This window comes from Salminus brasiliensis, chromosome 4 (genome assembly GCF_030463535.1).
Source record: "Salminus brasiliensis chromosome 4, fSalBra1.hap2, whole genome shotgun sequence".
Taxonomy (NCBI): domain Eukaryota; kingdom Metazoa; phylum Chordata; class Actinopteri; order Characiformes; family Bryconidae; genus Salminus; species Salminus brasiliensis.
Window position 1 is genome coordinate 38,828,084 of NC_132881.1, and position 15,611 is coordinate 38,843,694.

Here is a 15,611-nt window from a genome sequence, read left to right on the forward strand (position 1 = left end):
GAGACTGTCTGTGTGTGTGCAGTGACTTGTGTGAAAGTTCTCGGACAAGGAAGATTAAGGACCTACTGACCGTAACAGAGGTTTACCTGGCTGGTACAGTAATGTGCCACGGGGGAGTGTTTTAAAGAAAGATGAAAAAAAGACAATTAAAAAAAAGATCAAATAAATAAATAAAATAGCAGTGTTCTCTAAAGACTGCACCTAAACCTAACCTCGTCATTTTTTCTTACACTAAAGCATGTGTTGAGGGCTGCTTCACTTTACACAATGTACAAACAATGCCTTTCACTGTGCTTTTCCTGCATGAATCTGCTGGAGGAACAGCGGACTTGCAAAGCAGTAAATGTCTGCTGTAACACAAAACAGACGACTGTTATAAACCGTATAAAACACTGAGGGCTTTCATAGCAGTAGGGAATATTGGGATACCCACAGATTACTGCTTATTATAAAGCCTTACATCTAACTGGCTGCATCAAAGGTAAAAGTAAAAAGGTAAAGGTGCACCTATTTGTCACTGTACAGTGTACACTGTACAGCGAAATGTGTCCTCCGCATTTAACCCATCTGTGGTAGTGAACACGAACACACACACACACACACACACACACACACACACACACACACACACACACACACACACACACACTAGTGAACTAGGAGCAGTGAGTACGCAGACACCCAGAGCGGTGGGCAGCCAACTCCAGCACCCGGGGAGCAGAGAGGGTAAAGGGTCTTGCTCAAGGGCCCAACATTGGCAGTTTGCCGAGCCCGGAAATCGAACCCACAACCCTGTTATCGATAGCCCGGCGCTCTAACCGCTGAGCCACCACTGCCAAAAGTTGAGGTAAAATACAGGTCTGTGTGTCAGCAAGAATCTATCAATACAACACGCATCACTATACAGAGGTTACAATTCAGTATATTGGGAAATATATTGGGATTCTGTAAACAAGACAATATATATCGCAATATATCTTTTCATCAAATTTTAGGAAAACTGTTATAGTATGAAAAACACACCATAAGCTTAAAGTCTGAGTAAACGAAATCAGAACAGGGAGATCTGAAGACAGAATACAACACAGCTATCTAGCGGTCAGGGTTTAGACAAAAATGAACCACTGTCTGCCTCCTCTTTACATGTAAACTATTCATTAAAATTGATGCTGTGACTTTGATAATTGACAGTATTGCAAACATAATATCATCATGATATTTCAATTTATTAAAGTTTTCCTACACCCCTAGCAAAATACTCTGTAAGCACACTTATCTATGACAGTGCGCATCAGTTTAAGTAATGTATCCATGCTTCTCTCACAAATACATTCTTTAATAGCAACACCAGTTTAATCAACTTTAAAGACAACTGTGTGGGACAGATTAGGAAAAGTTTTTGTTGACTAATGTAGTTAGCACAATAGATATGCATGGGTCATCAAGTGCTCAAGTTACCAGTATTCACATAATGGTACCAAATTAATATGTGTATATCCATAAAATCATGAAATGTGATGGTTTTGCTCACACAATATATATCCAAAAGTTTCTCGACACCACTTATAATGAATACATTCGCTTACTTTAGGTTGCATCCAATTCTGACACAGATAAGCAAAACACACACACACACACACACACACACACACACACACACACACACACACACACACACACACACACACACACACACACACACACACATTTCCGAGTCCCTGTACTGCCAATAGAATAAAACTCTCTGGAGCAGATAAACGTTAACATGCCAGGCGTGGGCTCAAATAAAGCGCCCAGCATGAAGCTGCAGAGCAGTGGAACTGCTTTCTTTGGAATGACGGTGCTCCATCCAGTACTTTTGGGATGAGTTGGAAAATTTTGAATGAAGTGAGGTAAAAGCCTTCTCTGGACATTAAAGACAGTTACTCCAACAAAAGCAGGATGAACTTTTTAACACCCATATTTTCAGAAGTAATAATGAACGAGCAGGTGTCTCAATATTTTTGTCTATTTAGTGTTTTTACATTTCAGTATGTATACTGTTCATGTTGAGAATCGTCTCCCTGCCTTGGTTTGATTTCTCCAACCCATAAATGTCCTGACAGAATTTCCGAGCACTCATGATGTGTGCTGATATGATTAGCCTAATAGGACTCTAGCTCAGCTCCCTTACTAAGATGCTAATGATACCAGTGATCTGGAAAAAACTGCCCCACAGGTTTTCCATTTCTTACTGTCCTACAGTTAGCCCTTCAGATTCAACCGTACTTCATCACATGCCTCAGCTCCTCCTTTCTCAATTCCTCTTCAACTGCCATGTAAAATGACTTATCCTACAGTACGGCTGCATGAGATTATGCTCTAAAAAGTTTACTTTTTAACTAAACTAAAAATGTATTATGATTGAAAAAGGTGTGACTGGGCGTGCAACATATACACACACAGCACACACCTGTAATCAAAAATGCTTTTTTTGTGCACTGTAAAGCTGCAAGCATTCACTGACCAGTCTCGTCTCTAGGCTTTGAGCTCTGAATGTGTGTGTTTTTTGTATCATTTTCCAACAAATAATTTTTTCTCTAATTTACTGTCAATGTTTAATTCTTTTTTTAAATATTAATACTTTGCAAATCGAATTTACATGTGTGTAAATATTCTATCATATCCTGTAGAAAATGTTTTTTTGATACAATGAAGCACTACAAGGTGCTAAAAGAGGCACTTAGTTTCATTGTGCATGGCCCAGATACCTTGGGTCATTTAAGTCTGTACCTTCAAATCCAGAAGACGAGCCAAAGAACTCCTCATAGGTGCAATGGAAGTCATTGTGTAGCGTAGCTAATACCTTACATACGTGTAGCTCATCATTTCATCATTACTATAAGTGGGTTATAAGAAGGTTATCATCAAATGTTTTTGGGGGTAAATTGAGTAGCTTCTCCCATCTCAATCAGATTTTGTATCCCGTGCCAACAGCTCATTAATCTTCCAGACACCATGTAGTAACATTACTGTACTCCACCTCGCCATGTAAAAATAATCACCTCTGAATAGGGCTTAGGTAATAATTACAGAGCAAATTAACTCTGCAATTGTGTTCCAATTAGTCTCACAGTAATATAATAACAAATCCTGGGAATAGACTATTGTGGTGATAATCTCTTACACTGTTTTGATGTCCCAATTATAATGAGAATAAAAATGGAATATCTTAAAGTACCTTTTACAAGGTAAAGCTATTTCTGTGGTCTCAGGCAGCATTTGGTAAATTCCTAATGCTGTCTGAGGTTTTGTGTTTGTCTGTTTAGCAGATGTGAACGTCAAGGCCATGGCTTTTTAAACCAGGCTATCCGGGGTCATTTCGGAAAATTGTACAGGTAGTTTAACTTGTGCAAATCTGCCAAACAAGCCCCTCTACATGCAGGAGACCTGGATTCGAACCTGGATCAGGAAGGAAAAACAAGTGCTCTAATATTAGACACAACTTTTTCCAACATCTCTCAAGCTGTGTGTTTGTGGGATGGGGTAGTGTAATGTAAAGTGTTCAGTCACTGAAGACCTTAATGATGTATTCAGTGATGAAACTGTTATAGCAATGATGGAAATACAATAAAATTAGGATGAATTATGCGCATCTTAAATTTTATTTTCACAGAGGTGCCGGTGAGAATGCAGGAGATCATGGTCAGGTGGGAACTCACCACTTTGAGGAGAGTCAAGTTGTCCCTGAGTGACGCCAGCACACCGATGAAGGAAACGATGAACATGACCAACCCCAGAATTATTAATATGATGGCTGGGGCGAGAAAGACGCTATCCAGGGATTTGTATCGTTGCCGCTCCACCTCTGCATAAATGCCAATTGCCAAAATGAAGCCACCGACTAGCTGAAAAACAAACAAACAAGCAAGCAAGATTATTTATTTTGAGAAATTTATTTCTTTCAAAATGCGATCAATCAACAAACAGAGGTCTAGGGACCGGTCTAACTTGGGAAGAAATTACAGAAAGAAAGATGGAAATAAAGAAGGAAAGGGAAGGAAAGACAGCAACAGAAGACAGACTGAAGAAGAAGAAAAAGGAGGATGGAAAGAAAGATGGGAAGATTGAAAGATGGTAACAATGAAAGCTAGAAAGAGGAAGGGAAAGGGAAAAAAGAAAAGGATGGGAGATGAGAGGAGAAACAAAGGAAAGGAAAAAAGACAGAAAGAGGAAAAAGAGGAAAGAAGGAAAGACGCCTAATAGCTGTCTCGATTGCTTGGATGCTTTAAATAACAGATCATGAGAGTGGTACAACAGAAGGCGATGCAGCAGTGCCATGTGCAGTTCTGCCCTCTTCAGTAAGAGTACTCTGACCTTCAGTCGTAATGGCCTCTGTGGTGGCGCTAAGTGTGTGTTCCATTTAGTGAAATTCCACTTTAGGATCATACTGTGTTCACTCAAGCTGTGGTTCACCCAAGGTAATGCATGCTAGAGATGCTAGAGACAGCTTCATTCTATAATCAACAGTCACTGATACTGTAGACTACTTACGGTCACACTCATCACATTGTTTTGTGTAATTACACTTAAGCACATGTTTTAACACACACCAGGACTTTTAACTTTTCTAAAACTGTATAAAAGCTTAAAAAGTTAAATAGCGGCCAACAAAAAACAAACTAGTGCCTGATAGATAACTGAAGCTTTTCTGCACCCTTACTGTGTATACTGCTTTGAAGTCTTTATCAACACGACCGCCAAGTGTAAAGGTCACACATGGCTGATGTGATCAAATAGCTAATGCGCTCCTATACGTTACTGCTGAACACGGAGCACTAATGAAAGTGCTTAATGGTGAAATCAAATCATTAGCAACATAATGGCATGCGAGATAATTGCAACAAACCCCCCTCTCTAATCAAAAGCTTAAATAAGCCTGCAAGCCTGTGTTTCGAGGGACATCAGTAAGGCTACTGCAATTACTCATAGCAGTGGTCATCTCTTCTGCTCTACCTCATCAACATTAAAACGCAGAAAACAAAAAAGATCAAATAAATGTTTTTTTCTTTAGTCAAGTTATGATTTAAAATGAAATAAAATAAATAAGAAAGCACTGACAGTATGAGACATCATGTCCAGAGGTCAGTCCCGGCTTTCTACAATAGTGTCAGGGAAACCAGACAGAGTTGATCTCTGAAACGTCTGCTGGAAAAGTTGAAAGCATCATTCCGAGCTTTGGTCATGGTGAATGTCTGTGTGATTTAAGAACAAATTTTCATACAATTTAAAGGCTATTTCTGTTTTTCTTTGCCAAATGCAAATTGAGTAAATAATAGCCTATGGTCTAGTACATTTCCTTTCTGAAAGAAGGCAATTACTCATCCCCAGAGTCTCATGCCGTTTTTGTGTTTGTGTGTGTACAGTAGCAAGCAAAAGTTTGGTATCCTTAGACCTTAGTTAGCTTGTTAGGCCTATGGCTTGTTCACAGTCATCCTTATGAAAGCTTTGTGAATACTCTGGCTATGCCCCAACTGCGTACTACACACTAATACTATAAGCTCTAGACTACATATTAATCTTAATAGTGTGGGTTTGGTAGGTCAGTACACGAAATATTATCGTACTAACATATTCCTACTGACAGGAAGTGAAGAAACTTTGCTATGCCACCATTTATTATTACAAGTTCTCCAAACACTGTCGCCGCTGCACTGACATCATTATCTGCCATTTGTTTCTAATTGCTCGAGTCATGAGCAGCTCTTCCCTTTCCCTTTTTGCACTGCATTGTGGGTAGTATCCACTGAAGTCACACTCACAAAAAGGTTTTCTAAGTGTGTATCGTGATGTGTATCAATATTTGAGCATGCTCAACATTGACATATTTATCCATATTAAATACTATACATTAAAAAAACTAGTAAGTATAACTGTTTAGTGTAGGATTAGCACCCTGTGGCTCTTTAGACCCAACAATCAGCCTTTTGCAAGGAAAAATACCCAAAACAAGAACTACAAGACTATATAAGCTGACTGCAAAAAGCTCTGATGATGCAGGGTGCCCAAACTTTAGCTTTTGCCTTTGTAGCTACATAGAAACTGTAGTTATCTTAAAGTAGTCTTGCTAAATGTTTTATCTTTAACTTTATGCTTTTTGGAAATCAGGTCATCTTTTGCTCGGTTAGCTAGTAACAGATATTTTGACCAGGGTTTTGCATGCTACTGTCTTTGTGTGAAGATTTACACATATTCAATTTGTGATAAATAGGGAAATAAGATGCATGGTTTTATACAGGATTACTTTTATGTGACAATTGCTGATTATTCAGTTGAGCAGCCTTCCTCTAAGCTGAACTGAAAGAACATAAACCGTTGCCTAACCTGAAAATCCCCTGTTTTCATCACAGACTGATAAGCATCTCCAGTGTGTCTTCCACTTAAAGCACCTAAGGCAGAGTTCAAAACCATTTCCATTACCATTTGGCCTTTAGGCCAATCTGATAATTAGACAATAACTTATTCCAAGCCAAACCATACAAAACACACAGAGAGCTGGCATGACTGTATGCCAACGGTGGCCTTTACCCAATCCAATAGAGTGCACATTCATCACGAGTGATAACAGAGAGTTCCCAGCACTTAGCCCAGAGTGGTGGAATAGCAGTACAAAGCCACCCAGGCACAATAATTCAGCTCAACACAAAGACTGCTGTATCTCCACATGCCGAGTGTGTTAGTAAATGATGGAGGAGGAACTGGGAAACACGTCACCGCTGAGATGAAATGGCAGCCAGTTGATGCTATGCAGAGAGCAGGCATTTCTGGTTAGCACTGAATCCACTGTCTGTGCCCCATCAGCAGGCTTTAATTGTGGCACAATGGGCTGATCGGGCTGTGGGGCCCACCGTTGAGGTTTTCAACATGACATGCTGAGGCATGTGTAGACCTCCTCGTGAAAACTAACAAGAAGCACTGCAAAATGGTGCCATTCCTGCCATTAGCAAGCTTGAGCCTTTCTGGGTGGCCATGGCATACGTTTACTTACTACCTGCATCCAGAAGTGGAAGGAACAGTGAAAAGGCCTGCTCAAGTACCGGTGTTGCTAATGCAGCGCTGATTCACTTAAATACAAGTGCTTACAAAAGGAGTAACTCAAGTAAATACATTGTTACACTACCTAGGCATTTACTGTGGGTTACTTTAAGCTAACATTTACTGCACTGGCTAAATCATTAGCTGACCTTGAGTGTTAAGTTGCATTAGCTTCATTAGGGACTCAAAACATGTGGAGGACTGCCACATTCAGTGCAGAGCCAATATGACAAATTAGGAAAAGAACACAGCACCACAGCACAGCTTTTGGATGGAGTGACCGTCTCTACTGTCCAAAGAAGGCTTTCTACAACATTCTGGAGCACTGCTGTGAGGATTTGACTGAATTCAGCGATAAGAGCGTTAATAGGGTCAGGATGGTGGATGATCACCATCCTACCTTATCCCAAACACCCCAGCTCACCCCAAAAACTGGACGGCACACCATCATTCCGGAGAACGCAGTTTCTAGTAATGCAGAACATTATATGATGATTGTATCATAAATGTTTAAAAAGCCTTTTCCCCCACACTCACAAACCTTCATCACTCTTTGTGGCACATTTGTAAAGAGTGTATTATAGCTCGATTTTCTAAAAGGGAGGGCTTTTCTTATGTGATTTTTTTAGGCATTAATTTTGTAAGGCAAACAGTTTTCTTGGTTGCTCTCTTCATCACTTCATTCTTGCTGTAAACTGACCTACATAAAGGAACAAGTAAACTTGTAATGAATGATAATGTTAGTGGGCTTTACACCCCTCTAGCCTGCACTTGGCATAAGGCATGCTGGCAATAGCTTCAAGTTTATCTGCTCCAGAGAGCCCTATTCTATTGGCAATACTTCTCTACAGGGGATAAACAAGTTGCATCAAACTTGTGCATCAAAAAAGGGGTGTCCACAAACATTTGGACACATAGTGTATATTAGATAAATAAATTGCTTCCAGCTTCCCTATTCCCAGGGATTAAGAGCCAGACTGACAGCAGGTATTAAAGCAGTAGCCGATCTGCTGAAACACAGCACCAGAAAACAGATGAGGATAGGGGTTGTGACATTGATTTGAATTTGCTCTTTAGAAGACGCTAACCTTTAATTTCACAGAGCTTTAAAATGCTTCAGAATGCAGATAAGAAAACAAAGCCTTGAACACAAACCCATTTGCTTTGCCTACAGAACAACATGAAAACACCCACGAGGCAAAAGCCATGGGCTGAAATATGATAAAACAGTACTTGCTTATGCCACTCATCTGCCTTACAGGTATGGCTAGGTTTAAGGAAAGTGCTGCCCTGCAACTGGATGCACTAGGAAATATATTCATGTGAGAACTTTCTATAAAGTAGTTTTGGATCTCTGGTTCCCTTTCATCACCACTGTGAACTATTCGGACTTGGTAGATCTCTCTAGAGTAGCACGTTTCACATCACTTTTCTCGATCTCTCTAAAGGTACTGTGCTTTTGTATTACGCATTTCTCACGACTCATGTCACAAACACAAGAAGATATTCACTGGGTCTTTACTTCACTTGGTGAAATGACCCTACTTTAGCAAGTATATTGCCTGGTTGAATAACAACTGAAAGACCTGCATCATTACCTACCTGTCTACTTATTTAAAACCGAAAACATTTAGTGCTCTGGGTTGCTTTTTGTGGGTAGTGCGGTGTGGTGAAGTCATGTCCAAGGAGTATGAAAGCATGCCCTTTTGTAGACATACTTCTGCACATGTCTGAAGTTACTGTACTGCTTTAACCCCTAGTTAAAGAGAATGTCATCACACTACGTCAACAGAAATCAGGTTTTACAGAGGAGCTTGCCTGCTTTGGGTGGTCTGAAGCCTTCTCTTCTTTCTCCATATGCTACCCTTTCTTCTACTTTACCCAAAATGTTTATCAGAAACCTCTGCAGGGCTGCAGTCAGACTTTAACCTTAATCAAACTGGTGTCCATAATACTAATGACTGCAAAGTTAGCAGTTTGATAAGGACAAGGGGTCACAAGCTGAACAGGATCAATGGCCAGTACTCACATGACTGCAGCTTTAAGATTTGGACATTAGTAAGTCTTTTTGGTGGTTCTTGTTACGCATTAAAACCGGCTGGTTGGGAATTTAACACTATGTGATCTTATTCAAATGCTCTGCACTTACTGACGCACCCATTTTAATTCTGCACCTCAAAGCCATGCCAACCTTGTGCTGTTCAAAATGGACTTCCCAGGTTTTGTAGTCAACCAACAGTCTCCTTACTCTTTAATGCTAAATTTCCAGCACTTGACGCCCTTTTCTATATTTAACTGCGTCATTAAACGCAACATGGCTAGCTTTACTCAAGTTCATTAATTCAAGCAACAGCCCTGGTCACAGGTCAGTCATAAGAGTGTCTCTAAGCAAGTCTGGAGTGTGTGAACTCTTCAGTCTCTCTTAAGCGGACATAATAAAGGGCCATTCACCTTTATACATGAGCAAAGTGAAGATGATGTTATTAAGCAGAAGAGGCATTGCACCTTTGACCTCTTAACAGGCACCTGAAGTTCTGAAGTTGGGCAAAGAAACAGACCAGCATCTGTCATTTGCTAGGCTGGTATTTATACCATACATCATTCACTTCAACACTTCAGTTTTCTACTTTGTATCTAGCTTTCTTTTCAGTTAATGTTACACTGTAGTTTAGCATATGGAGTTTAAGTGCCACATACTGTAGATAGTTAGTGCAGGGAAGTGTCATCTTTGTTGAGCTTTCCCATATGGCCTCACTTGGCAAGCTATGTCACATAATCAACAACTGTCATAACATGCTGTGCCTTTTCCAGCTGGAATGCGTCAACAGAAGGTTGAGGAACTTAAAATCAAAACTGACAAAAGCAGACTTCACAAAACCTAACAGCAGCTGGAATGAGCTAAATGTTTATGTAAATTTAGGACAGTTGCCTTAAAGGGATGCTGTATCAAACACCCCACCTCACATGGGTAACATGGGCTAGTTGGGTTAAAGGTGGGCATGGGCTCTGAGTGAGTTTGTACATGTGTTGCGACTGGGACCCAGTTCAGCTTCCTAAATGGGCCCTAACGTTACAGCCCACCCTAATCTCACAATATTGATGGGACCCATGTGAGATTAGGGTGGGCTGTAACATTGGGTGTACAACCCAAATGGGTCCCACTGACCCTGGTGGGTCCCTGCTGGGCATCGATATGTGGGGCCAATGTGGAACCCATGGACAAAACCTTCTGCTTAAAGGGTACTTCCAAAGAAAAGTATATAAAAAATATAAATATCATGGCAGTGGTGGAGATAGGAAGCAGAACATCAGTGCATGCAAATCAACCAGTGAACGCATACATGCAGTGCAGGTTTTATATGTTATGATGATAATGGTAAAATATTGTGGCGAGAGCGGCCTACCGCTTACATCAGCGTGTTCTGAGTAAGTAACTGCCAGTGGAAAGGGTTGGATTTGCATGCTGCAGCACAGCTCACGTCGGGACTCTGTAAGCAGTTGGTTAAGCAAGCATTGTTGGGGTTGGACTGTTACTACAGGTGTTGTTAAAGTAAACATGTGCTGCGGGGTAGTGTAAGGAGGGATGGAGTGTGCACATGTCTGGCCACCATGGATGAGACTGTGTGTATTATTGTTGGGCTGGCTGCAATTGCAACCACTCAAATATTGTCCTTGCAATAAAGAGGTAATATGTTTCCTAAGACCCCCACTGCAATTTCTTCAACGCACATAAAACATAGTAAAATAATGTACCTGCATGTACCTGTGCTATGGCTGGATTCCTTATGAAATTTGCTGATAAGCTCTCAAAATGGTGCAGGGGCAGGGGCAGTGGTGGTGGTGGCTCAGCAGTTAGAGCGCCGGGCTATCGATGACAGGGTTGTGGGTTCGATACCCGGGCTTGGCAAGCTGCAACTGTTGGGCCCTTGAGCAAGGCCCTTTACCCCTTTCTGCTCCCTGGGCGCTGCAGTTGGCTGCCCACCGCTCTGGGTGTGTGTGTGTTCACTACCACAGATGGGTTAAATGCGGAGGACACATTTTACACTGCACAGTGACAAATACGTGCACCTTTACTTTACTACGAAATCCTTAAACTCAACTATACTAAAAACAACTATTGTAAAACAAAAAGGCATCATATTCAAATATATTCAGAACCATTAAATGTTATAACTTTCTGCAAAACACCTTTTTCAGAGAGGGTAATAAAAGTTTGGATGTCTGATTCCCATCAGCTCCGCTGCCAATTCTGACTTGGTAGATTTTTGTAGAACAGCCACTTTCACACCAAATCACAATAAATGACTTTTTTCACGCTTTACTGATTTAATCATGCAGAAATCATTTTTTTTAAATGAAATACACCTACTCTGTTTCATGCCACACAAGAGTCTATTTACACTCTCATTACACAAGCAGCAGAAACTAACCTGATTTCCACTGGCAGCACAGCAGCAGTGCTACACCCACAGTGTCCTCCACAATAACTAACAGGTATTTTAGTTAAGAATCAGTGCTTATGGCATGTCTCTAACACCTGTAGCAATGGAGGGTGGTGTACACACCTGTAAAGTGTAAAGTTCATGAGAAACTGGAAGGAAAGTATCTACAACTGCCTTGTTTTGCCCACATGTGGGCGAGTCTGGTGACGCAGTGCAAACACACACTGAGGGTGTGGTCAGAGACACGGTTACAGGTAAAATAATTAGGACAATTAATTAGGACAAACCCCTCAGAATATAGCTAGCTATCCCCAAACCACTCATATACACGACTTATCTAGGACATTATGTGCGGTCCATCTTCCAGGCGCAGTTACGCTGAACCGGCCAGTCTGGACTAGCTTCCTAAAACACAGCAGCCAGCGCAGACAGCGTTCAACCGAGAACCAAGGCAGGGCATGTACTGACATGGAGAAGAAAACTTACCCAGAAAACGGTGGCATACACAACCAAAATGAACTTCAGGACGAGGTAAGAGAACCTCGCACAGTACCGAACATCATCTGCCATACTCGAGCCCTCCTAACTTGGTTGTAGTACACTTTTCCAGGCTCTTCCTGGGTCGAGTCGTTCACCTGTGCTCAGTGGAAACGCCTGCTCTCTTCCAGAGCTCCCATTGGCCGGAGGGCGGTTGATTGATGGGTGGTTGCTCCAATGAGCGTACGAGCGTCCCGCAACTCATTCAATCTACATGAAATAAAGCATATGCTACTTATTGGGGACTCGAACAGTGATGAGGACTGCTGTGGGGTTTAGTGTAAACCCTAATCTGGACCATTTTAAGGTTTAGACTGATCAGATCAGCTGCAGATGAGAGTTAAAGCTAGCTTTCAGTTTCACTTGAACACAATGGATTTGCCTGGTGTTTTTGGTCATGTGCTACATCATGAGTAAAATGTGCTACATCATGAGTAAAATGTGCTACATCATGAGTAAAATGTGCTGCATCATGCTGTCTATCAGTTTACTTACAAGGTTTAGTGTAACTGTGTTGATAGCACATTTAGTCCATGTGCCGCCACCTGACACATCCGAAAGCACATTTCCTTCAGTGCAGTTGCAGAAATTCTCTGGGCAATGTTGCAAAGAGTGGCTTTTACACACACGCTGTTATCAGAGTGGTAAGAGAGGGTTAAGCTGGAAACCCAAAGGTCCATGTAGGGACTCAGCTGTAGCGCAATGCACATGTTCAGAAAGTGACATTTCTCAGTGGAGTGCCACTCAATATTGTTCCCTACCTTCTTTGCAGGCTTTGCACATGACTAGTGAGAAATTGCTTTTCTTTTGTAACTGTTTGGCAGTTTCTCATGAAGGTACAGGCTGTGTCTGAAATATGCAGCACTCGAATGGCATTTATATTTTACATTTCGTCAGATAAGTATGACAAAGAACTAAGAAACACCACAAAAATCACACAACATCAATTCACATAATTTTTCTTTCTTTTGGATCTCACCCAAACCATATCCACTGGTCAGCCGTAACATTAATACCAACTGCCTCATATTGAGTAGGTCCCCCTTCATGTGTGCCATCACATCAGATCTAAGCATTTGAGACATGGACTCTACAAGACCTCTGAAGGTGTCCTGTGGTACCAAGACATTAGCAGCAGATACTGTAAGTTGTGAGTTGGGGCCTTCACATCAATAAATCCTGGGGGCCCATGACCGGTTGTCCTTTCTTGGATCACTTTTGGTAGGCACTGACCACTGCATACCAGAAAAAACCTGACCACAAGATCTGCCTGGTGCTTTGGAGGTGCTCTGATCCAGTCGACTAGCCATCAATTTGACCCTTTTTAAAAAGCAATGGCATTTTTATGCTTGGCCATTTTTCCTGCTTTTAACGCATCACCTTCAGTAACTTACTGCCTAATATATCTTGACAGATGCCAGAGCAGATAAAGATAATCAATATTTTTCTCTTCACCTGTGTGTGGTATTAATGTTAGTGCTGGATATATCTGGATATATCTGAAATATTTTATATATTTGAATTAAAACTGATTTAAAAGTTAAAACATTCATTAAAAATACCACAGATTTGTGTCATGAAGCTTATGCAGCTCTGGGAATGTATCGGCCATATCACAGCATTCTCCTATATTTGGTAATTCATACTTAATGGCTCATACTTTAGCTAAAACAATGGACTATACAAGCTGGCAGAGATCACTAAAGTTAATGTGCTTATGCCTGTAGAAATTAGGTGACCATTTATTATATTTAACTAATCTTTCAACTTAATATCTCCACCTAAAGAGTTTTATGAAGTCTACCACTACTGTCTCTGACTGCGCTAGAGCTAGCGGTCAACAACACTATGTCTAAAGGTCAAATTTCAGTCCTATACAGCTACTCTGCAAACAAGTGAAAAAAAAACCATCAAATCCTAAAGGATTTGTATGAAGCCATGGTCTACAAAATGAGATCACCGAGGAGAAATGTATATTCATATGTATATCAATAAGCACACACACAGCTGACTCAAACTGACTCAATACAGTTGGATAAGAGAACGTGTGTTACACCAATATTGTACTGCATCTGAATGTGATGTGACGCCTGTACATGTGGCAGTAGTGTTGATGACTTTACACTGTGAGATGGTGGGAAGTCTGGGGTAGGGGGTGAGATGTTCGGATGTAGTCTGATCTGAATGTATAAAACCTTGTATAAAATGAGGTGTAAAAGAACACAACAGAATTTTGATAACATTAAAGCTAAAGTAGGTAATTTTGTAGAAACGAGGAAGGGGAGGGGAGGTTAGCTTTAAAAAAAAAGCTACACCCCTACTTTCAGTAGCCAGACACTGTACTCAGACACTTTATTATTATTAATACTCTATATATCACTGCTATGGACAACATCACTAAGTCACTTTACAACAGGAATAGACATAAACATACATATTTATATATATTTATATATATTTAGATCCCTCCTGTCTTGTATTTTGTGTATATTTTGTTTGTATGTATTTATTTAATATAATTTTTATATAACTTTATTTTAATGTTTAGTATGTATATAGTTTTGTCCTCCTGTAGAGCATCAACCTGAGCCTCACCACAAGCATTTCAATGCATAAATGTCCTGACATGTTGTGCAAATGACAAACAAACCTGAAACTTGAATGTATACACATAAAGGTTACATATAGGAGATTACATAGCTAGTGGTAGTGTTGGACTTATAATCACAGTGCAGCTACATAAGTAGCTAGCCATAAGATTACTTTATGTACCTTACCTGTACAACAGAAAAATAGCAACCTTAGCATTGCTTTCTGGACCTTTCAGCTCCGTGGGAGATAAAGAATGAAGAGAGAAAAAATGAGCCAAAACAAGTCACAAACAAGACTACAGTTACCATAGCAACACTCCTAAACCACTACAGTTCCCACAATACCATGCAAACCCATGGTATTGGGGTTTCTATTTCAGTTCTTTCTCTCTGTAGCAGTGCGAGCTGTTGCAGGTAGCTGGTGGTCTTTGCCATTCTTGTGAACTTAGCTTTCTAAATTTCTGGTGTGTGTGTGTGTGTGTGTGTGTGTGTGTGTGTGTGTGTGTGTGTGTGTGTGGGCGAGAGGAAGGGCAGTGCAGAAGGTTATGGCAAACTTCTAACACTTGAAATCTCTCACCCTCCTCTCTCTTTAACTGCACAACAGCTTCACTCAAGTTCATTATTCAAGCAGCATGGTCCTGGTGCTATGCCAGTCATGACCAATGAGTTCAAAAGATTATATACAGTTTGTGTGGTGTTCTGAATATCACTGTTCATGGCAATAATGTGTTGGATACAAACAGAGGTACAAACATCAAGTAAAGCATGAGTTCACAGTGTGACACCATAGTGGAGTTGATCTGTACATCTACAAATCAGGTATGAGACTGCAATCCGTTTGACTAAAAGACTCCACAATAACAATATGCTGTGCTTGAGCATTGCAGTATTCTTTATTGATGAATATCAGCATGTCTACTCAAGTGAAATATTAATATTTGATTTTGTTGAAATTATTTTCTCAGCA

General features: G+C 40.6%; 1 protein-coding gene across 1 annotated transcript in view; it reads right to left on the bottom strand.

The window, feature by feature from the left end:
* The window catches only part of tspan15 (tetraspanin 15), a 33,368-nt gene extending 21,182 nt beyond the window's left edge, over nt 1-12,186 (bottom strand). The window contains exons 1-2 of the mRNA XM_072678392.1: nt 12,003-12,186; nt 3,702-3,887 (exon numbers count right to left, since the gene is read on the bottom strand). Of these exons, the coding sequence (XP_072534493.1) occupies nt 3,702-3,887; nt 12,003-12,086 (270 nt within the window). The 5' untranslated portion in view covers nt 12,087-12,186. The remainder of the gene's footprint in view (nt 1-3,701; nt 3,888-12,002) is intronic.
* Nucleotides 12,187-15,611: the final 3,425 nt, after the last annotated feature.